At 37.3% G+C, this 24995-nt stretch overlaps 1 protein-coding gene across 3 annotated transcripts in view; it reads right to left on the bottom strand.

The window, feature by feature from the left end:
• Nucleotides 1-5761: 5761 nt before the first annotated feature.
• PRDM6 (PR/SET domain 6) overlaps nt 5762-24995 on the bottom strand; it is a 79916-nt gene continuing 60682 nt past the window's right edge. For 2 of the 3 annotated variants that reach the window (XM_038125323.1, XM_038125324.1), the window contains exons 7-8: nt 17064-17240; nt 5762-10055 (exon numbers count right to left, since the gene is read on the bottom strand). In XM_038125323.1, coding sequence (XP_037981251.1) covers nt 9941-10055; nt 17064-17240 — 292 coding nt within the window. In that variant the 3' untranslated portion in view covers nt 5762-9940. The remainder of the gene's footprint in view (nt 10056-17063; nt 17241-24995) is intronic. The other variant, XR_005255460.1, reaches the window with a different exon arrangement.

Raw genomic sequence — 24995 nt, 5'->3', positions numbered from 1 at the left:
ATTTCCTGGTAGAAATTTTCTTTCTTGTTTTTACAAGACCTCAACTTCATCACTTTATTTCCTTACCTTTGCATTTTCTTTTCGCTTCTGAAAAGTCTGAATCTTTAAAGAAGAAAGAATTAATAAAGATTAGGGAGAGGGAGAAAGAGGGTGAAGGCCTGCATGTATACCTGTATGCACACAAGGAAGAGAGTGTGACATCCATGAGTTACGCAGATCAGTAAGACTACTTACTGACTACTAGAGACACTTACTCAGAAAAACATGATAGGCAGAAAAGTATAAAACCATCATGGCTTAAATCTGGCCCAGATCTTCAGTTATGTGTGAGTCGTTTAAGCCATCTCTTAAAATCATTACAAATTAAACTATGCATGCAATTAGTATTTTTTCCTGTTGCTTTCCGCCCCACCTTTCTTTTATTTGCTTTTTAATGCCTCCCCCCCAGAAAAACCCCAAAAGATATTTTAGCTTGAAAAGGTATGTTTCTGTTTTCTCATTGCAAATCCCCGGTTTTGTACTGGGCACAATACCTAAACAAAAAAAATCTATGCAAGAAAAAATGTTCTTTATTCTCTGACCAAAATTTAATGTGATTGTCTCCAGAACAGATTTGTTGTTGAAGTTTTATTTTTAATGTAATGCGATCTAGTGTTTTTCTTTGTTTTAGTACAGAATAATTGCATTCTTCAGTAGCATGGACTGTTATTATTAGTTTATTCAATTTCTGATGATCAGTCTATTAACATGATTATGGTTAGGCAGAATCACAGGTACATTTTATTTTACATTGAAGCTGAATAATTTTTCTGCAAGTTCATTGCATGTGTCCTTTGAACAAGAATACGTTGCCTGCAAAAATACATCAGTGAGGAAAGAAAAGAGATTTGGCGAGGCTGTGTTTATTGTTCAATAAATCACAGTCACTATAAGTGACCTGCTGACTTCAAGTTCTTTAGGTCAAGGAACCCTTTGCTATTCTGCAACTTCACCTCTTTGCTGAGCCTCTTAATCAAAAGTGTAACGCCAGAAAGAACATCAAACAATCAAGAGCTGGATGATTGGATTGGTTATTTTAAATGACTACAGCTATGGTTGTGACAGATTTGAGGATAGATTGCATCATCTCAGCCTCACTAAGTAGGTTGAATAGGTTGAGTGTTTTGTGAAAAACAGCTCCCCTCCCTCCAGAAAAAATTTACATGAAGCCATCACTCAAGGTACTTTGACAATAATTTACTACACGTGTAAAAACTGCAGGGATTAGGAAAAAAATCCAGTGTAGTAACACCTCAGCTTTGCTATAATAGAAATTAAAGATAATTTTTATGTCTTTACTATATTAACATATATTTAATATATTTGCTGTTCTGTTTTATTCAGGCTTATCTCCTGATTCAATCTGGTAATCTGTACTGGCTCCTGTGATTTTACTTGTGCTGTTAATGACACATTCAAATGTGAGAGGGCTACAAACCAAATTGAGGCACAAAGAAGAAATTAAGATTGATGCAGATTCCCTTTCTCTTCTGCAATTTCTAAATCATGTGATTTCCATGGTAGCAAACACCACAATAGAAAACAAGGTAAGACCAAAACCAACATCTGGATCATTACCACGGGATTGTTTTTGATAAGGAGGCAATAATATAAAGGAAGCTGTACTGCTTTTTACTGCGGTGGAAGCAGATCTGGAAATTTTTACATCTGAAGACAATCTAGACACATACTAGAAGCATGCTACTTACTGAGGTATCCATGGAACTGCCATGGGATTTTGGGGGCAAAAGCCCTTGTGCTTAGGCTGTTGGCAGAAAGGGAGCTAACCAGCAACCTTATTTAAACAGGAAAATCCTAAACTAGAAAGATGCCAGCAAACAAAGGAGAGGGAAGAGAAAAGCCACACTTGGCTTAAAATTCTTCCATAATCTACAGTATAACTTGTTAATACATGTCATGTGCACAATGCATTCCCTCCATTAGGACTTAGCTTGGGGTGAATTAAGGTCATATGACCATGCAAGACTGATAGCGAAAGATTATTTTTGCAGCCACGGTAAAAAGTAAAGCAATGATTTTAAAATCAACTATGTTACTCAAAATCTTGCACAGAAGAACCAGCCGTTAAACTCTACAGAGTATCATGATCTGTGGTATAAAAATGTTCATAATTATTCCTTTAGTAATTAGATCTAGACAGGAAACATCTCTTGAAATATTTTTAGGTGAAAATTATCTCTTGAAGAGAGGAGTCTTGCACAAATCAGCCCATTTTATAGAGATATTTGAAATTATTTTTCCCTAAAACTTATGGAAGATATTTCTCTCTTGTTTTTTCCTCTTTTTTTTTTTTTTAATCCTCTTTCCCCCACTTCAAGCAAACCCTTTATTTCTCTAGAGAGTAAATTCTGAGAGAAAAAAAAATAAAAACAGCCTGAAAAATCTTTATTGATAATGTGTAGTTGAAGGAAGATCTTTCTCTAGGAGCTCTGCTATTGACACAGAGCAAAGCAAAACTAGGAAGATGGAGAGGAGACACAATATGGTTCTAAACCTCCTTCAGAGCTTAAATGCCCCAGATCTGCTTACCTCCCAAAAAAGATGAGTGCAGATATTGTCCTATCTTTAGCTTTCAAATAAAAACAAGCTCAACAAACTGATGTTAATAGTCAGATACTGTTTTCAGCTGTGTCTGCCTACGGTCATGGAACATGTATCTTTGTCACATAAGCTGTTCCAAAAACTGAGATGGGAGTTACATGGTGGTGTTATCACAAACTGATCAGACAGTACTGCAGAACCTCTTTGTGCAGAAAGAAGTGGTGCAACTACAATTACAGCAATACCTTATCCCCATTCTTGAGGATTTTATGTGTAAGTAGAGGAAACTGGCTTTATGTATTTTAAAGAAAAAAAGAGCGAAAATTAAGAGAGACCCAAACAAACACACAGACATTATGAATATGGTTCAGTGTATGTATTTATTGCACTCTTTTTTTTGCTTGATAGAAAATATTTTTCTGATGAAAATTTTTATTTACTGCATATCTAATTAGTTTTATGCCATGAGAAATACAGAAAACAATTGTTCTGTTATGATGCTAATAAAGAAGAAAAAAAGCTAAATAGCTTCCAGAAGAATTATTTGATCTCTGTAGTGTGTGCTTTAGGCTAAAATGTTCTTGGCTTCCAAAAAAAAAAATAAATTCCAGGTTGAAAACTCTGCATGACTATTATAGTTTGACTCATTCTATTGAGGCTAAGATTATTTAAAAAATGTATTTCTGTGACTTGTTGTGCCAATATAAACAAATACAAGTTCCTTCCCTGGTCATTTGCAAACTTATTTGGAGAAACTCTAGAGATGAGAAGAATGATTGAATGCAGTAATGTCAGAGGGGAAAAGAATAGAGGTATAATAGATGAAAATTATAACAGGCAAGATGGGAGGGGGGAGAAGACTAAAGACTGGAAAAAGTTTAAATCCATGGGGAAATATTGGTATCATTCATCTACTGTGGTTGGTGGAGAAGACAGCATTGGGGAGAAAGGTAGTGATACAACTAAAGCTATAATGGATGGCCCAGGCTTCATGAATATCCTTTTCCAAGAGAGCAGGTGTCTCCAAAGTTATGTTGTCTTTCATAAAAATATTTTTTTTTTAAAAATTAAGGTTTGTCAATGCTTTCTTGTAAGATGAGACACACTGAGTGGGAAGATTCTGATTCCTTTTGCGATAGACTGTATGCTTCTCTACATTTCCTATGTCCTTGGACCAGTTCCAACTGTATTTGGTTATCTAGGTCTTCTACACCATTAGTTTTCTGATGTCCTTACTCACATGAATATGAAATCACCTGTGGCTATGTTCAGATATCTGTGGTCCTTATTTTACACCTACATAAGTGGCTCAGATTCAGAGCAAAGCAGCTACCTGTGGCTGTCTCTTGACAAGCTTGTCCCTTGACTAGCTGATTGTCCTCAGGGTGGCCCCCAGGAAATACTGAGAAGAAAAAGAAATCCCTCATCTGATGCACTGGCTTGTGGCACTTCTAGTTTTTAGGGACCTAATTATTACTGTACAATAGTTGGCATCTATTTTCACCAGACATCTGGGCATATTAAGCACCCTGCATTATATTGGTTAGTCCAAAAGGCTGTCAGATCCCCTGCAACCATGGAACATGAGGCTGGCCAAGTCTCTCCCAAAATGTTTTTCTGACTGACTTTGAGCAATTATGTAAAGAAGAGGATGGGGAAATTGACACTCAGTACTTGGAGGTCAGAGTGCAGGTTCAACGTCTGTGTGTCATCAGTTCAAGTGTAGCTTGGGTTTGTGGCGTTAAAAAGTCATTTGACTTATTTTAACTGGCAGATGCTTTTTAGTGCCAAGGCGGCTACCTAAGCAGTGTGTGCAGAGACTTGGTTACTGCTGATGTCTTTTTGACTTGTTTGGGAGCAAGTGTCCACTTTATTTGGACAATAAAACGACAAAAACCAAACAATAAATCTGATACCTGCTAGCTTTCCTGGTCTTTTGCACTTTAATATTGGATTGATTCTTTCCCAGATCTCAGTGGACATGTACGGAGACAAATATAGCAAGCAGCACACTGCTGGTCCTCAGTGCCACTAAAAAAGTTCAGTAAACGAGTTAAAAGAAAAATATTAGCAGACCTGAGTCTCACCCCTTCTAAATCATGCACCCAAAGAGTTTCAAGGTGGTGGACCCCAGGACTTTTCTATATCATAGACTGGGCCACCAGCCAAAGAACTCTTCCACCCATCACCCCCTTTAGACATTTGTGTCTCATTAGCTCATGACAGATTATGCAAGTTTGGTGATATAATCTCATACATTGTATGACTCAATGCAATTCTTGTGAGAAAGAACTTTCCTCAGATGTATAGAAACTTGCCTTGAATGATTGACTATCCCTGCTACTTGCAAACCAGCAGGCAGTCTGCTGGCAGATTTACCTGAGTATTTTCTCAAATACAGTAGCTCTGCACAATGATTCTACCATGGTGGTTCTTGTGCTTATGTAAAACATCGTACAACATGAAAAATTACAGAAATTACTGACATACTTTTTGCATACTCAAGTGATACTTTTTCAAGTGGAACAAGGGGTAACTTAGCAAACTAATTGGTGCCCTTTGACACACACAATGGCAGTGAAATAATGCTGAAAAAGGCACTGAAGGTCCTTTGCAGTGGAGCATGGTTACTGCTTTTAGCTATGGTTTTAGAGTGACTTCTGATGAATGAGTTCTGAGTCCTCATCAACTGGAACTTTGAAATTCTGTCTTAGTCCACTAGATGGTGATCCTTTTAATCAGGATTCAAGTAAAAGAAAATTGCTCAACCACAAAAAAGCCCACAAACAGCACTTTAGTAGGCAAAATAGAAAAACCTGGTTATAATGTGGCATGATTTTCATCATAACCTATAGAAAAGTATTCCAAAATACATTTGGGAAATTGCTTGAGCACGACGGTGACATTTTTTCAGCAATACATCCAAAGAAGGTGTGAGACTCAGTGACCAAGAAACCTAAACTTGATCTCATTCTCTTCTGACTGCAAGAGTTTGCAACTTCCAAGCTGCAAAAACCTTTTGGAAGCTGATAATGACAACTATAGCAAGAGATGCTGGTTATTTGAGGCTACCTTCAATGCACAATCATTCTAGGACATTTGATTTTCTACAGAGCACAGACAAAATTCCATAAGTAATATTAACATAAGACAAAAGCTTAGGGTACAGTAATAGAAATGTTTTATTAATCAAATATATTTACATTTCTTCATCTTATTTTTAAATGTGTGCCTGTTATTTTCATTTAAACACAATGCAGTCTTTACATTTGATATCACAAGAATACAGCTACATGCATGACTTAATTGGTCCTTTACAGTAAAAAAGAGGCAATTAATGAAGTTTAAAAAATGCAAGCAAACTGTTGATCTTTCTAATTACAGTGGCATTATTATTTTTATTACAACACAGGACCCCTTCAGCATACTCTACATCTATAGGGTGGATTTATGGGCTTTTTCAGATTGACTTGATGATGTTGAAACTTCCAAAATCTAGGAAGGAAAAAAAAATCATGGAGTCCCAGAATATTATATTTTCTGGAGTCTTATCCACGGAAAGGACTTGCATGGAACAGAATAGCATTCTAATTGTAACTTCTAAAAAAATGAGAGCAACTTAATTACTCTTAAAAGCAATGAGGACTTAATATTGGACATTCACTTATTTATTTGTTTGAAATCACACCATTTTTTCAGCTATAAGACAGCATCACATAACACAATGGCACCATACAAAAAAATTAATTTGAATTTAAAGGAGAGAGGATGTTACCAAAAATAAAATGTATACACATAATTGCTTGTAGATTTCTAGAATGTAATGTGCTGTAATTATTATATTATTCCCAATTCAGGTTTCTTTCATGGGAAGAAAATCAAATTGTATTTAAAATTATCATCTTTAGGGGTTATAAGTAGGTTTATAAAGGACCTAAAGTCTTTCTGAAAGGTATAACTCTATGAACATATAAAATTTAATTCCACACTGAAAAAGAATCAGAACTAGGCACAATTTTTAAATATGATTTCCAACATGTTCAGGGTTGGACAAAAGAAATCAAAAACCAAAAGCTTGTATTTTTTTACCAGACTACAAAACAGAGATGCCAAGTACTTCAGAAATTCTGAAATGGCAGGCACATAATCACTACATTTAAAGATAATTGTATTACACTTACTGCTTCAGATTACTGTGTGCAAACACATATTGTATGTATAATAGACCTAAACATACAGTTGTTCTGCTGATACATGAAGTGTAACTCACTCAGTATTTGGGAAGTCCAGGAACTGAATTCTGTTTAGTCCAAACCTAGAACGTATTTCGTGTTCACTTTGGTTTTACATTTGCCATACTGTAACAGAATGCCAAGTGTGGTACTCAAGAAAATGGCTCTATGAAATCATGGGTTTTCACTGTATTGCTTTTGTATGCTGCCAAATGTGTTGTTCTGAAGATGCAGTGTATAAAATAATACAATAATTGAAGTTGTCTTTAGGCATACGGAACAACATAGTGATTTACACTAGAAAGAATTATCTGGAAGAAAAATAAAATAAGTTCTGCAGACATACTACTCTAGTGCATTTTTTAAAAAATCCAGTACAATCTTGAAACAATTGACCTTTACTTCACACCCATTCAGAAGAATATTTAGACATTATTAAATGAAAACATACAAGTAAGCCTACCTGCAGTCAGCAGGGAACTTGCAATTTCTGTAAGCACATACTTAGGTACTATTTGCACTACAGGATTCAAATACAGTGGAGTGCTCTTCACTGCCACAAGCTTCATCCCTGACAATGGGAGCAGGGTTAGATAATGCAGCAGCACAACTCACTGATCTAACATAGCTCACATCTGCTTTTCAGTGCATGACATTTTCCCACTTACTCCATTTATAAATTTTCTGATCTCTTGTTCTTTGTTTAACTGTTTGCTTGCAGAAATGATCAATGGATACTGTTCAAATAAGTAACTAAAAGTTGGTGCCCCACCAGAATGTTACTTTACATTAAGTCACTTAAATAAGGGAAAATGTGAGCTACCAGGCATGAATATTTGAAAGGTTTAGGATTTTGTTTTGGTTTCTTCTGTTTCATTAACCTTGCTAGGAACAAAACAATGTTCAAATAGTCACCTTTAAGTTACAAGTCTTCCTACCCAGCTTCCCATGCTTCTTTGAACCTAAAACCAAGCAAACAAAACAAACACACTTATATAGTAGCTAAGAGTCTCTCATAGTTTTGAGGATAGAATCAGGCAAGTGACAGAATCGCTTGCTCCCCATACCTCTGAACTCAGAAATAGAGCTGAAAACTCAAAGGAATAAACCTTTCTTTGTGAGATACTCTGGTATTTGCTAGAACAATGATTAAAAAAATCCTTTTCTCCCTCACAATGTTTTTTACATTTCAATGGCCAAACACAAATACTCCTGAAATAATTCCCTGCGAAGCTTTGGAAACTCCAGATTCTGCAGTGTAGTTTTTACACAATAATAAATGTACACCATACAGAATGGATGTCTTAGCTTTTAAACTCCCTTTAAATGCATTTGAATTTTACTGTAAGCTCTTTTTCTGCTTGAGCTCTTTGCAGAATTCATAAATGGTCTGAACCTGGTGTCAAATTTGTAGCTGATTCTGTCTAGCCCTTTACAGAACTGGATACTTTATTCTCTACATATTTAAAATCATCCCCATAAATGTGTTTAAAATATTTAATATAATCAACTGAGCCCTTATGAGCCACTCAGCACTTCAGTTTTGGTGCAAAACTGAATTATTCTGTTTTAATCCCCATATTCTCCACAATTTTATTTTGAAGTTTTACCTTACGATAAAGCATGACCTCAGACTGTTTAGGTTTTGCTTCTTGGTGGTTGTGGTTTTGTTTCTTTTATTTTAATTTATTTTATTTTTTCTTTTTCTTTTTCTTTTTTTTTTTTTTTTTTAGTTTTTTTTTATGTTTTTTTTTTTATTATTTTATATTTTTGTCAACCTACTCCTCTAGCATTGAGACAATCAATATATAAACAAATGCCACTGGTGTCTAAAAGTGAGAACATATTTTGGTTAGACAAAATCGTAAAATCTGAAATATATAATGGATAAAAGTATGGAAAAAAAACCAATATGGAAATTGTTAAATAAACCCAATGCAACGGCATCTGAGCTTTTTACATTTACGTTGGGAATATTTTGGCTTTTCTTCATTCACTGTACCAGGCAAATTTCCATGAAGTGAATGCTATGAAGCCTCCAAGAAATTGATAAAGTATCTCTATTCAGATTTATCTTTTGTTTTGAAGCTCAGCCGAACTGTATTGAAAGTTTCTAATGATCTAATACAGGAGCATTTCCAATTTGATCCAGATAACAGACTGAAAATATCAATGGACTAGAGTTTGGATTTCTGATTGGTTTTCCTAGAAATCAACATGACATTAAATCAGTTACCGAAACCAAAAATATCTTCTCGGTTTTCTGCTCCTTGTAATATGATTTACACATGGACTGGAATATTTAGTGTTTAAAACAGTTTCTTACCACCTCTGTCATTCATAGCTATTAGACTGAATTTGAAAACTCCATTAGTTTAACACAGTTTTTCTACTTGTTTCTTTGTGTAATGTATATTTGCAGACATACAACATTCCATTTTTTTATTATTTTTCTGTTTGGTTTTGTTTTTTCTTTCCCAGAATATCTATGACAATGACAATGCAAACTAGTCGCATGAAAAAGTGCACACAGTGTGAGGCATGAGACTATGGAAATGGAATACCCTTTGGTCTGAGGTGGCTGACAGTAACCCAGGTATGGCTCATGGTCACCTTCCATCCCACACACCAATTTCTATTACAGCCATGTCAAAATCAACTTAGCCCAGCCCAGATAAATGTACAGGTTACATCTGGGTCCTTTGAGTCATGCTACAAAAAAAGGTGCAACAATAAACAAGTCCATGTGCATTCTCAGTCATAACTATGAGCAGAAGAACCCTTGAGACTCCTCACTTTGGCATTAAATAACAATTAAAAAGGCTTTTAGAATTAAAGCAATACATGAAGGGACTTGAAATGTTAACAGTCCCAAGTAACTTGTCAATTGAAATAAGACTCATCCCTAGTCATAAATAAATAATCTCTTTCCTGGTCTCACTTCCATGCCAGGATCAATATCTCTTAACATCTTACTTATTTTATTACTGCTTTTGGTTTTCTGGGACTGATTGAAAGTTGCTCAGAGGAAATCTTTGGTTTTGCTTAAGTGTCCGTGACATTTAATCATGACTTTCCTTGCAGTTTAATTCCAACCAGTCAATCAGTTAATCCACTTCAATTGATTCTGTGCTCTCTGTTATTGGCTTGCACTCATTGGGCATCCTCTGGTGTCGACTCAGCTGGGTGGCTTGTGTGAAGCTCCTCTCACACCTCTCGCACCTGGTGAAGGCAAGAGAGAAAATTGAGACCAGGGAGCTGCTCAGCAGGGGGGGTGGTGATGGGCTTTGTCTCATCCTGCCTAATCAGAACAGACACTCAAAAGTGGCTTCAGATTTTACTGGCTCAAGAGGTTTAATTGGTGGCTACTTCCAAGGCCTTGATGCCTATGATGGGACGAGGCCTGTCTGATTCGGAACAGAGGAATCTGTCAATAGACAAGGGGAAGGTGATTTCTCCAGAGAGGCCTGTCCTGCTGTAGCTCTGATCACTGTCAGTTCAAATAGATAAAGAACAAAAAGAGATTTTTAGGAGTGAGCCATCAAAGAGGCAGCTTGTCTGCAGTTTTCTGCTTTGTATCCCCTAAGAGAAATTGATGACAAATAGAATTTCACCTCCTGCTTTTTTAAAATCCACAATTGCCTATTGGAGGATGAGAAATCACAAAGCAGTAATTGTTCAGTCCTAGAACAAGAGAAAACTCTTTGTTTATCTGATCTGACCATGCAGTAGGATTCATTTTTAAAAGGCACACAGAGATAGTGGTTACTTAATAATCTGCAAACACTAACATCATTTGAGAAGTCTGTGGGTTGAGCAAGAACTCATAACAGCCATCAGTGTTGCTTCGCTTTTATATTGTTTCCTTTTCTACCCTGTTGTCTCTTAGAGAACCATAACCTGCAAGAAAAATACTGTCTGAATGAATGAACAAAGCCACTGAATTTTGGAGAGCATAGAATAGGGGCTATGGTTGCCTTGGAATGAAGCCCTTATCCCTGCTCTTTAAGACAAACTACTGTATTTAATCTCCCAAATGCTGCCTTCTTGATTTGCATTCTGAACACTAGAGGAGGGTTTGATGAGTCACAAACATGGATGGAGTGGATCCTTCTTGCATGATGCTTGCTCCAAAAGCCATCTTCGGTTTAATGGTACCATATGATGTTTTATCTCCAAAAAAGATTTTCATAAAAGTAGCACTGCATTGAATCCTTCACCTTCAAAGGAGATGTGAGAAAAACAATGGACTCATCTAATTCATATTAATCTTTCTGTCTTCACTGAGGTGAATGATAGCAAGTAAACTGTCAGTGATCTGCTTATTAAAAAAAATAAGATATTTACACATACGTATAATTGTGGATATTCTTCACATTAATAATTTTTGGTGATAAATTTCTGCTTCAGGACTATTTAGCACAGACATTACAGAGTCATTCATCCAGATTACTGTACCAATCGGAAATGTCAACACTTTTAAGTTGTATTTCCTTGATTGTCTTTCATGGAATATTTTTAGCATACTATGCCACTGTTAAAAACTGCACTGTGATCTTGACAAATGTAAAATGTCAGCTTTAATGTATCAGACCTATCAGCTCAATGAAAATAACTCAGAAGTATTGATTACTTAATGATTTTTGGGGTATTCATTAACGTCTATGTGCAGATCATCCACTCTCCAGAGCTCCTGAAGTGCTGATGACACATTAGTGCACTGCTGATTGTTTATTAGAAAACTGATTACTTACTGGATTAGTGTGTCAAAATATACTACCTTTCATTGCCTGACAAACTTGCAAATTATTGTATTATTTTTATATACATACATATATATCTATCACAGAGGCATTATAATCAATTTTAAGGCTGGGGGGTTAACTTAGCCTGTATGAGATATTACTGTCTACTTGAACTTGATAGTTTGGTTATTTTGATGTCTACAAATACAAGTACTTTTGCTTGATGAGTAATAGGAGGCTTGGATCCTTGCCTAACTAAGCAGTAAGTGATACATTTGCAACATAACCTATAAAATCAGGTGTGGCAAGCCCTGATTTGAAGACCCTGGCCAAATAAAAGAAATACAGGCTAACAGGATGCCTAGGCACCATTAGTGACTTAGATAAAGGCTACAGAGTGATCGAAAGATAGTGTTACCCACTAAAATAATTTGTTGTGGCAGGCCTCCTTATCCTTTCTGGAGCTCATCTGGGAGGCCAGAACTGGGCAGGCATTCACTCAGCACCTTGCATTGCTAGTGAAAGTGCAGAGCAAGGTTTACCATATTTCTTTAAAATACAACTTCCCATCCTTCATCCACAAGATTCCTCTGTTGTAGGAGTGCTCTACCTTCCCAGCTACAGGCTGATACACTCACATCAAGGCGCAGGAAAGAAGGTTGCAAAAGAGAGAACAGAAAAAGGATAAAACTCTGGATGCAAGCACCTACTGTTATGGATAGGAAGGCTGCAGGTGCCACGTGTTGCTGCTGGTCAAACTGTGATGTCTGCACTTACACAGCCCTTGGACAAAAGTCAGAATAAAGCCTCTGACAAGGCACTTAATTCCCCTGTCTTTCTCTTGTACCTGGATAATCTTCAGATATTACCCAAGGTGCCTGGGATTTTCTAGGTACTTCCAAATTATGTGGATGGTGCTTTCAGAATCATAGTTTTGGATATATAAGTACCTGGCTTATGGGCAGAGATGTGTATTAGGCTCCTGATTCCTCTTTTCAATGTGGTTCAGAGAAGTTGTTGCTGGATACAAACTGATAGAAAAGGTGAAGATAATAATGTCACAGCAGTCAGCATTACTGTCTCACAGTAGGTAGGAATGAGAAGAAGAGAAGGAATATTTTTCTGCTGGATTGTGATGTATTCTATGCAGTCTCTCCCTCTACTAACCATTCTTTCCCAGCCCATCATAGCAGAATAACCACTCCTATAAGCTCTGTCCATGAGATTGGTGAGTTTTTGTGCGCATGATCCTGTACCGTAACCCATACACGTTTAATGTTGTGTTGGAAAGTTCAACAGTAGTCAAAATTGTCAGAAAGGAAAAAGAGTCCGCATCTCAAGAGACCACACACCAAGCAACTATGGGGCTGAGCCCAAGCCTGAATGCTAGACCTACCAAATTTTGGGCTAAGCCTGCACTGTAGATACATATATTGGCAATAATGACATTTATTAACTGAGATACAATTTAATTTCCACTTAGGGCCATCTGATAGTATTTGAATGGAATTTAAACAACCCCAGATGCATATAGGTCCAAAGCAATTCCAAAGTCCTCAAACAACTAGATACCATCAGGGAAAACTGGATCCATGCTGCCTTCTTTTACAATGTCTGTGTACACTTACTATGGCATTCAACCTCCTCAGCCTCAAGGCTTCATTCTGCCACAGGGTTTCCGAGTATGATTCGCTTGGGTGGAGGTGGTAAACAGAATTGTTCTTAAGTTCACAAAGTACACCAATAGTTTTGGGCTATTTCTACAGTACTGGCGCTTCTGATTTTGTTTAGATAGCCCTCATTGTTACTGGTCTGCTTGTTTCCTTCACAGTGTTTTCAAAACATTGGCAGTGAGGACTGGTTTAATTTGCACATTTATGTCAATCTCTGTGAAAGGCTTTGGGTGGAGAAAATGCTGAGGGTGTATTTTAGAGAAAAAGACAATCATTTGATACTCACAAAATAAACATTTTAAGATTTCATTCAACAAGTACATTTAACACTACATTTTAAACTCCTTTGGAAGGGTATCAAAAATCCAATAAAAGCTGTCAACCAAAGAGAATCCCTCTCAACAGCACTGAGATGTCACTGCAGGTCCAACATACATATTCAACCTAAAATGAATGCTCCCCAGTTTTGTATTTCAATAAGAAACAATGTAAAAATGTGAGCTGTTGGAGGCTGAAAGTATCTTTCCTCTCAATTATTTTGGATTGACTTCTAAATATTAGATGGTCTAATAATCCTGATTCTGTAGGCAAATCCCCTCACTATTTTTTAATTTTGCTGAAATGGAAGCAGGGAGGGGTGAGAAAAGAGAACAGAGGTGACAAATAATTTTCCTTTTTCCTCTGCATTTTAATTTACTTAAGATCTTTGTTCCCAGACTAGCAGCCTTAGTGGAGACTTCAGTAAGATAAGAATACACAAAAACTTTACAGTGGTGAGGCTGGCTTGATAGCTTGTGATGACATGAAAAGTCAAATTCAGCTAAAGCTTTGACTACAGATAACCTCACTGATAGCATTGTTATCTTAATGAAAAGAAAATAGAAAAGTCTTACACCGTACATCCAAATTTACCTAGGGCCTAGAAAGAAAATGTCCTCTCACAGAAAAGCTTTTTAACCAATGCCAAACATCCTCTCACAAAACAATTAATCTGAAATATTTTTTTTAAAATACTGTCACCAATGTTCACCATTTTTAAAATCAGCTTCTGGGAATATTATGCATACAAACATACTTAGTGTTTAACATTGCTGACAATCCATGCTGACTGTAATTTGTCTATATACCACGTGTGAATATAGCTGCCCTACTGCATTAGAAATCATGAGATTGCATTCACAGCAGAAGCATCTTTAAAATTATACCTGTTATTTTTAAAATAACTTAGCTAAAATTTAAGTAGTTTATCATTATCCATGCATGGCAATTCTTTCTAATATTAAAAATATCAGTTAAAAGAAATGTGTACATCACCACAAATACAAACTTCTCTGAGCTACAGAAACGCTATCTCAGTGGGCTTTTCTGTCTTTTTTTTTCTGCATGTGTAAGCGTACACTCAAAATTACTCCATAAACAAACATTTTAAACCTAAATTGCATGATCAAGAGACAGAAATTTTGTTTGTTCTATTTATGGTTCTTGCTTAATAGAATTTGTTGAGGGCTTTTTCCTAAGCTTTCTTAATACCAGATCTTGTGCAACCCTTTTCCAAAGGAGGATCCAAACAGTGATGAGACATCAAGATGAGTTGCAGCTCTTTCTTTTTCATCCAGCAGAGATAATAGATGGATTCCTGGATAATTTTCTGCCCCTCCTCTCTCAAATGCAAGTAGTCCTGCATGAGAGACAAATCTGCTCTTTTGAATAGCTTACAGGATCAAGGCTTATTTGTCCTCTTATCTGACTAGCAGGGATGGGAAGATCTGCAGCTCCAGTTTCAGCTTCACATGAAGTTACTAGTCAGCTTAGTGCAAATACTTCAACAAGCCTTCCAGACAGAAAATGATACTACTGTTTCTTGTGCTTGAGGAAGAAACTAAAGACCTTGCGCATTTGAAATTGTGCCATACATCATGAAGTTAGTATAAGTGTAAGTATACACTTTTATTTTTTGTTGCTCTGTCCTGCAACTTAAGGAATAGTCAGATACATCCTGTAATACTTAAATGCTTCCACATGAGCAGGACAAAACGTAAGAAAAAAATAACCAACCAGGCAAACCAAAAGCCAAAAAATCCCCACCAAAAAAAAAAAAAAAAAAAAAGAAACAAACAAAAAAAAAGAAACAAACAAAAGAACCAAAACAAAAAAAACCCCAAACAAACAAAAAAAACCCAACAAAAAAAACCAAACCAAAGCAAAAAACAAATCCCAGACCTCTTGTTGTATTACATACATTAAGCTCTTTCACAAATGAAATTCTGCTGTAATCAAGTCCATTTTGGAAAAGGGTAAAAAAATTAGTAAACCAAAGGGGAAAAATAATGACTCTAAATGGGGCAAAATAGCAGATCTATTGGAAACATGACAAAAAGAGAATGTTAAGGAAAAAAATTAAGTGGAGTCAACAAGGTTACACATAAGTAACACCTTAACATTAAACAAAATCTATTTTCCATTTTGACCTAGAAACCTCTTCCATTAATTACTAAAATCTATTTACACAGCAACTAGATAAAATCAATCTGATTGCTTACACCATTTTTGACTCACTTTCCGTGGGCTCTGAGCATTCAACAGACTGGCTCAAAGAAGTTGTTACTTAGATGTTCTGAGTCTCCATGATATCCTAGCCATGATTTCTGCTATGCAACTTCTTGTGTACTGCATATGCAGCATTTTGTTCCTGGCTTTGCCCCTTGCCCCCAGCAAAGACATGTATGGAGGCCGTGCTTCCTTCCAACCTTATATGGAGGCAAAGCTTGTGCACCAGTATCTCTGTCGGGCTTGTTATGAGGGGTTCTGACAGGCCCCATGGCTGAGCTCTCTTACATTAACCAGATCAAAAGCACTGTCTGGCAAAAGTAGAAAAAAAGTGAAACAGAGAAAAGTAGAAAGAGAGCAGACTTGAAGAACTTGGAGAACAGGGAGACACACAAACCTTCTTCTACACTTATTCCCCTTCCTCCTAGGAACATCCAGGAAGCTTCCAAAAGAAGAGATATCAATACATTAGGTGGAATTGCTCCAGTGACCACATACTCTGAGCCTGTCAGTTCAGCCAAGAGAAAGACACAAGTATGGGGTATATTTCTTCTGCTTTGGAGAACACTTCTTCTTTAGTAGGTAGAGTCTTGCAAAACAGAAGGTAAAATATACCTGGATCAGCTGTACTATTGCTGGAAATGAGCACTGCTGGAAGATTTCTGAGACAGGTATGTGCTTAACTTTAATATCAGTAATTGAAAACTTCAGAAATTAACAAAGTCTGTTCAATGTAAAATCATCCTTATTAGGTGACTTATTTTTTTTCCTTATACCTTGGACAGCTGAACACTTTCAATTTATTACTATGATCTTTCAAAACTCATGCCACAACTCAGAGTTACATTTTCTCTCCAGTGATTCTGAGACTAAAAGAAGGTGCATATTTTTCCCCCATATATAACTAGAGCCAAATTAGCTTTTAAGTGAAGCTCCATCTACCTCAGCATATAGACATCTAAGAATCATATTAATGTTCTTACAGCATGGCCTGTCTCAGTCTTGATCATATTTTCAGTTGTGGTTATTAATTAAAATAATCAAGGTATCATTAGAGAACAGAAAATTGTGCAAGGCTTTCAAGAAACTCAAAATCAAACCCATATAAATTCTGATTTTAACAGCACCACTAGCTGGTTTACCTCATGGTTTGACCTTGGTTTTCAAGGGAACATCTGCTGAGTGCTGGCGATGCTAGTGAGCAGCAGTAATGCATTTCCTTCTCTAATCTCAGCTGGCAAAAGCTGCTGGCTTCAAGTACTTACTTGAAGGGCTTTTCCCCAGTGTGTGTCCGGATGTGATTGTTGAGCGTTGTGGCACCGGCGAAGGCACGCCCGCAGTAGCCGCACTTGAAAGGCCTGTCGCTGGAATGCGTCACGACGTGGTTCCTCAGCTCCGAGGGCTGGGAGAAAGACTGGGAGCAGTGACCACACTGGTAGGGCCTGCAGTGGGAAAGAGAAACAGCATGCCATCAGTGCTTTCTGTTGGCATGGGCAGGAAACCACATGGGAGGGGGCTCCTGATCTTCCCAGTAATTTCCAAAGAGAGCTGTGGGTGCACTTCTCTGGGTCTTTCTTGGGAAACACAAACTCAAAACTTCACAATCTCTTTAACAAATGTGCAGTTCTTGGGCAGGAATTAAATGAGAGTCTATGGGGCCCTAAAACCATAAATCAGCAAACTAGCTGATATAGCAAACCATAATCAGCCTGCACTGCGCATCTGCCTGCCTTAATTCTCTCAAACTCTACTCCTTAGTCAAAAAAAAAAGATCTGCACACATTGGAGCTGAGGGACTCCTGAGGGACTCTGTCTATTGGTGTGAGCTACAGTCTTACTTGCAAATGCATGTCTGATGGCTATGGGCACATCCTGTCATTATTCTGGAGCTATTCACAGTTAAACTCCTCATATTGCTTTGGAGGTTTTTAGAGATCACCTATTTCAACAAGAGACTTTGAAAAAATGACCACTGTATTACAATTATCTTTCTGGTTTTTTATTTCAGTTGAAAATCTTTACATTTCATTAACATTTTTTCTCCCACCTAGATTGAAAATGCCTGTTTTGGAGATCTTGAAAGGAAACCCAGAACTCAGGTTTTCAACAACACATCTCGTTAAAAAGAAACACAACAAACAAACAAACAAAATGGACTGATACAAATTCAGAATCGTAACAAGCAGACTGCAAGCACAGAAAAGAAAGGATACACAACAGCAATGTGAGACTGGTCTGCTGAAATGCTAACAAAAATAAAATGCCAAGAAACCATGTCTATACTTTCTCTTTGGTAAAAGTGGCTTTATATAAACATCCTATGAGGGTTTTTTCCTTTTCGCATTTGTTTTAAGTTAGTAGCAGAGTCCTAAATGCTTATCAGACTGTCTGCTAAGAAAATTAAGATCTTTTTCTGGAGGGATAATAATGATTTTTACCCTGCACAACATTTTAACTCTTGGTGTCTGCATTTCCAGAGCCAATGGCCAACACAACGTAATTGCTCTCTCTGTAATAAATGTATATGTTTAAATGGCTAGAAACCAAAACTAAAGGGAAAGAGACAATGGTGACCAGGCATGTACAATTCAATTAAGTGCAAAATAAAGTGAACTATCTCATTTGTCAAGTGAACTGCTTAATTGTGGCTACTTGCATCACTGAACACAAATACTATTATTTTACAGTGCTTCAGAGCACTGAACCCTGATTGTAGAATTTTTTAGCTTGATTAATAGCTCAGTATTAATCAATAATTCAATAGCTTACAATTTTAATTACTTGCATTTGAAAATCTAACTACTCTCCCTACTCTCCAACAAGTTTGAAAGTAATATATGAAAGCTGTGGGAAGGTAATTTAGATGATGTGGCCCTTAAAGGTACACAGATATATGTAAAATAATATTTTAAAAACCAAAAAAAACCCAAACAAACACCCAAACAAACAAACAAACAAACAAACCACCAAAAAATCAAGAAAGTGTTTTTCTGTTTTTCTTACTGAAAGACAGGTACTAACATGTGCAGTTTTCACCTTTCTTGGAGTCCAAAGTTAATTTGCACAGAAAATATTTATCAAATTTGGTATGAAATTTCAAGAGTTAGCAAAACAGAGATAATTGGTAAATGCAGTAATCAAACACTTCAAAGCAAAATAATGCAATAATATATTCCATATCCAAGAAACATTGATTTTTTTTTAATAGTGAAGGAGACCATTAACATCTGTTAGCCTCTGGTTATCTTTTTTTTAACAGCAACCACAAAAAATGATGCAATGCTACATGATGCAAATTAATTTTTTTATTTTTTAAAGTGATAAATAAATCAATGTGATTAACTTAATGCAGTAAAAATTCACACTGTAAGTTGTCTGTAAACAGTCAAAATTTCAAACCAGGGATAGGTGAACATTGTGATGCTAAGCAATATGGGTTCATTGGCTCAAAATAAATGTCTTCTTTTCAAAACACTCAGAATATATTTCACTGGCTTATGCTCAAGTAAATCACTCTGCAAAAGATCACCAATTTTTAGATCACTTTGACTCCATTTTTCTGATTGATCCACATCTTGGGAGAAAAACTGTTAAAGAAGGTACTCTTCTCATTGCAGAGGATGAATTTATCCAGTTTATATCCAGGTAATTCTAATTAATGCTAAAAGGTGTAATTTTTTTAAAGCTTAGATAAATGACACACATTAGACGAAATTAATTTTAAAAGCATAATTAATTTTAAATGCGTAAAAATGCATTAAAATACTGTAACATCTTAAAAATGCTCTAATTTGCACAATTGTGGATTTAAATATGCCAACTTCTGACAGTTTTTGGATACTACTATTTTTCAAAGAGAAAAAAAAATTACATTCAATAAGTACAAAAGTTATCATTCTGTTCTCTGGTAACAATTTTACTGTGCTCGGAATTTTTTTTCTTGGAAGAAAATAAAATCAATATGTTATTTTTCAAAAAAAATGAAAGTGGTGCTGAAGGACTGAACACGAGCAGTGCTCGGTTCAGTGACTACATTGACATGGGCAGAGCACGCCTGCCTTTGATGTAGCAGTTATGTCTTCTGCCATCACTTTTGTCTGCACTGGGACAATGAATTCAGATGGTGACCTCGCTATAACAGAGTTTTGCAGACAAGAAGGAACAGTGACAAAGAGACAGAAATGTTGGTCTTCCTAGGCTGTGCTTTCAAAAATCCACAGCTGGACTGAGTGCACTCCCAGCTCAGAAAAACCCATTTCCTTGGAACAACCAATACATGTATTGTACTTTCTTGAGCTTCACAGTATCCATGTGAATCAAAATCTTATCAGATAGTAATTTTAAGTTACGGTTAAGAGCAGCTAAACAGATACAGCCATGTGCAAATGAGAATGATGTTCTGACAGCCATCAAAAGTAGTTCTAATGTTTTTTTATTGAACACCTAGTTACATGGGATCTTTTAGCTCCACATTTTTCTTTTTGAGCATAAAGAAAAGAAATCTACTTACCCAGCAGAAAATTTTCCTGTTGGAAAAATTACACTGTTGTTATTCATCCCATGCATCATTGATAAGCTATCTAGGTTTACTGACATTTAGAATCCACCAGCTTTTTCTAGAGACCTTAATCCTACAGTCTCTGACTTTATGATGGCCCATACAGGATCACAGGCCATCTAAACTGAAATTCTGAGGGCAATCCTAATGTAATAGTTTTTAGGTTTTGTGGTAATTTATAATTTGAACTTTTCGAAGTTGTACAAGACACATTTTTCAAAATGAAAACACTGAGGAATAAATTTTGCTCTCTAAGCTAGACAATCTCTTGAATGATTTTGCTCTTTGGTGAGGTCTTTTCCTGTCTTAAAATCTTCTCACTTTTGCAGCTGATATTTCAAACTACATCATGTATGGGACCAGTACAAAAGTAATGCTTTCCTATATGGCTTACTGAACTTCACCAAAGCTCATGCTTTGGGCAGGGAATGTAGAACCCCTAACATGTTAAGAACCCCCTAACAAATCACATTAAGAGAATAGAACAATCCATATGCTTTCATTTGAAATAGCTACTGGCAGACAGCTGTACATTTAGATTAATTCTTTCTAGGTTTTCATTAAGCAAAACTGACATAGCTTTATTTGTCTTTTACTATTCCTCTGCCAAAAGAATATATTTTCCAAATTCTGACTTCTAAGTGTATCTGATTGTTATAAATTTATTTTCTACATCATAAATTATTAACTCATTGAATTATTAGAACCTTGGAATATCCAATCATTATTTTCCACTGCATTTTCAAAATACTTCCTTTATGATTAATTTTTAGTGCGACCTCGTCAGAAGTGAATTTGCTCATTTCAAGGGGTATATGGAATTCTAGTGTAATCTTAGAAGAGAGATTGCTTGTAAGAATGAGTTCCTGAATACTTGTAACTTTGTCATTGAAACTCTCTCAGCCTTGTGAGACAAAATAGCACAGCACTGCATTCTGTTCCCTCAGAAAGAGCTCAAAAAGCCCCGGCTGAAAGGGAAGACTGGCATGTGACTGAAAGTGCTTTTCTCCCTGTTGATGACTGAGAAGTAAAAAACCAACATGATCATAGAGTTATAGAATGGTCTGTGTTGAAAGGGGCCTTAAAGACCATCTTGTTTCAAACCACATGCTATGGGCAGGGACATCTTCCACTCAAGGCCCCATCCTATTTGGCCTTGATCATTCCCAGGACAGGACATTGACAGCTTCTCTGGGAAAATTTCAAGTCTGTGTCATTTCCCTCACACTAAAGGATTTCTTTCTTACATCCCATCTAAATTTACCCACTTTCAGTTTACCTTGTTCTATCACTAAATGTCTTCACAAAAAGTCTCTCTCCAGCTTTCTTGCAGGCCCCTATATGTACTGGAAAGCTCATATTAGATGTCCCTGTGCCTTTCTTTTCTCTACACTGAACAGCCCAAACTCTCTCAACCTGTCTTCATGCCTCTGATCATCTTTGGGATTCTCCTTTGGACTCTCTGTAGGAGATCCACATCCTTCTAATGTTGGAATCCCCAGAGCTGGATGCAGCCCTCCATGTGGGGTTTCACAAGAGTTGAATAGAGGGGGAGAATCACTTCCCGCCTATGCTGCTTTTGACAGAGCCCAGGATATGTTTGGCCTTCTGGGCTGCAAGTGCACACCTGGCTCATGTCCAGTTTCTCATCCCCCAAAATCTCTGAGTCCTCCTCAGGAATATTCTCAGTCCATTCTCCACCCAGCCTGTGTTTATGCTTGGGATTGCCCTGAACCACTTTCACTTGCTCTTGTTGGATTTCATGGTGTTCACTGAGTCCCACCTTTCCAACCTGCCAAGGTCACTCTGGATGGTATTCCTTTCTTCCAGCATGTCACCTGCTCCACAAACCTGGTGTCATCAGGAAACTCGCTGAGGCTGTGCTCGATCCCACTGTCCTTGTCACCAACAAACACTGCTGTGCTAAATAGCATCAGCCCAAATAGCAGCCTCTAAGGAATATCCCTGGTCTCCACTTGGACAAAGAGCCATTGACCACAACTCTTTTGAGTGCAACTTTCCTGCCAATTCCTTATCTATTGAGAGATCTGACCATCAAATAGGTCCATGTCTCTTCACTTCAGAGACACGGCTGCTAGTTGCAAACACTTTGCACAGGTCCACATTCCTCAGTCTCTATTCCTTTTTCACCCACTCTGTAAACACTGCTGTAGAAGGTACCAAATTTGTCAGGCATGATTTGCCCTTAGTGAAATCGCATTGGCTGTCATCAGTCACCCTGTTATTTTCCATGTGCCTTAACCTAGTTGCCTGGGGTACTTGCTCCATGCTCTTGGCCAAGTACCAAGGTGAGACTGACTGCCCTGCAGTTCTCCAGGTCTTTTCTTTTTAGCAGTGGAGGTTATGTTACCCCTTTTTCAATGAGCAGAACTTCACCAGACTGCCATGACTTCTCAAATATGACAGATAGTGGTTTAGTCACCTCATCCACCATTTTCCTCAGCACATGCACATGCTTCTCACCATGCCCCAGGGGCTTGCACGTCTTCAAGTTCTTTAGATGGTCTTCAATCTGATCTTCTACAGCTGGCAGTTCTTCATTCTCCCAGTCCCTGCATTTGCCTTCTGTGACACGCGTGGTGTGACTGGAACATTTGCCGGTTAAGTTATTGACTAGATCAGCCTTTCCTCGTGTCCTAGGTCACCAGGCCTCCTGCTTCCTTTTAGAGAGATCCCACATTTCCCCTGGTCTTCCTTTTATCACTAATTTATCACTAATGTAACAACAGAAGCTTTTGTTTTCCTAGATGTCCCTGCCCACATTTAATCCTATCAGGGCTTTAGCTTTCCCAAAGGGATTCCTGGCTGCTTAGACAATCTGTCTGCATATCTCCCAGGCTACCTGTCTGTGCTTGCATTTTCTGGAGGCTTCTTTTTCATATTTGAATTCATCCAGGAATTCCCCATTCATCCATGCCTGTGTCCAGCTGGTTTTGCCTGACTTCCTCTTTGCTCCTGGGCTGCAAAAAGGTGATTGGTCTCATGGTCTCAAAGAGTGGGACACAGGGCTTCCTTGACCACAGCACAGCATTTCTCATTGTTATAGGGTGGAGGCTGCCATGCCACAGCCTCTTCAAGAAACCCCACAAGCAGCACAGTTTGAAGTGGGGCCAGCATCAGCTTTCAAGATCTGGCTTCTATATAATGCACAACTTTAAGACCACAGCTGCAGTCAGAGAAGTTAGGTCACAGTTGTTCTCAAAGGAAGGTGTTTTTGAGGAATGCCTTCTTCTAGCAAGTTGAAATAAGGCTGAAGAGCAAAGTGACACCTCAGAATACTGCTGACTTGCACACAGAAACATCCCAAGCATCAGCAGAGCCATGGGGGGTTACCTTCACTGCCTCTGGACTCCACATCCCCTGCCACATTGGTGCTCCCCTCAAGCAGCACAGCTGCTGTCCTGAGCACCTCAGGCACTATGCAGCAGCAGGGATGGCAGAGATGGAACTGCTGGGAGTTCTACAATCATGCGTTACCAATGCTTGTGAAGAAACCAGCCAAAGCAGAAAGCCAGCACACTTGGAGCATCTGCAAGCTTCTGAAGCTGTCAGGGAGAGTTGCTGCTCTGTAGACCTGTTATTGTTATTAGGTCTGAGTACTGGGCAAACCTTTATGAGAAGATTGTGCAAGAACCACCATTAAATTCAGCATGAAGTTTAGTTTAACTGAGCAATACTCAATAAACAAAAATAGGCAATTCTTGCTCAAAACACTTCTATTTTTGAAGTCTGTTTTAAAGAGGTTCAAATCAATTAGTGGACTTGGGGAGAGCAACAAGGTCAAAGACGCAGAACCTATAAAGAAAATATAAACACGAAATGGACTAAGCCATGATATTAGAGAAAAACATCTAATTAATTGGTAACTTCAACTTCCTGTTAAGAAAAACAAAACAAAACAGAACAAAACATGCTTACTATTTAATATTGACATGATATTGCAAAACATGAGTATAATATCTTTTGAGTAAAGAAGAATTGTGAGTGCCAGATCACATCCATAATCTATCATCCATGAAGACATTTATGGAGTGTGCTTTCCCTCGGATTCTCAGCTTGAATCCCTTACAATCAATGAGAATATATATCATACAGATATATGGTTGTACATGAAAATATGCCACCCAGAAGTCCTGAGAACTGAAGCCTTCTGCCTTTCCTCAACAACAATGTATCCTAAATCTGGTGATTATAGTGATATAGAAGAGTGATGTCATTTAAAAAGTCTGTATCATTATCAGAAAAGTGGTTACTGTTAAAAAAATAAAAATAAAAATTGTTTATTGTAATAAAGAGTTTTGGTTATCCCTTTTTTGAGCCTTCCAAACAGGATTGTTGGGAATTTCTGCAGCAGAAAGGAGGAAATAATAATAATGAAAAAAAACCTAAAAATAATTTTAAAAAAGCCACCCCAACAAAATAAACAAAAACCCCCCTATGAAAATAGATTTTCAACTCTTGCTTCCAGAAATGTCTTCTCAAACTGCTTCTGTCTGGTCAAGGCTTAAGCAAGTCCTAAAGGCTCAGAAGGTCCCTGAGTTCAAGATTTTACAAATTTAATTTTCCACCTCCCACACACACTTCAACCCCAATTACTGCTCATTTCAAAGAGAAGCCC

Source organism: Motacilla alba, chromosome Z (genome assembly GCF_015832195.1).
Source record: "Motacilla alba alba isolate MOTALB_02 chromosome Z, Motacilla_alba_V1.0_pri, whole genome shotgun sequence".
Classification (NCBI taxonomy): domain Eukaryota; kingdom Metazoa; phylum Chordata; class Aves; order Passeriformes; family Motacillidae; genus Motacilla; species Motacilla alba.
Note: the sequence above shows the minus strand (reverse complement) of the source record. Positions and strands in the feature narration are given on the sequence as shown.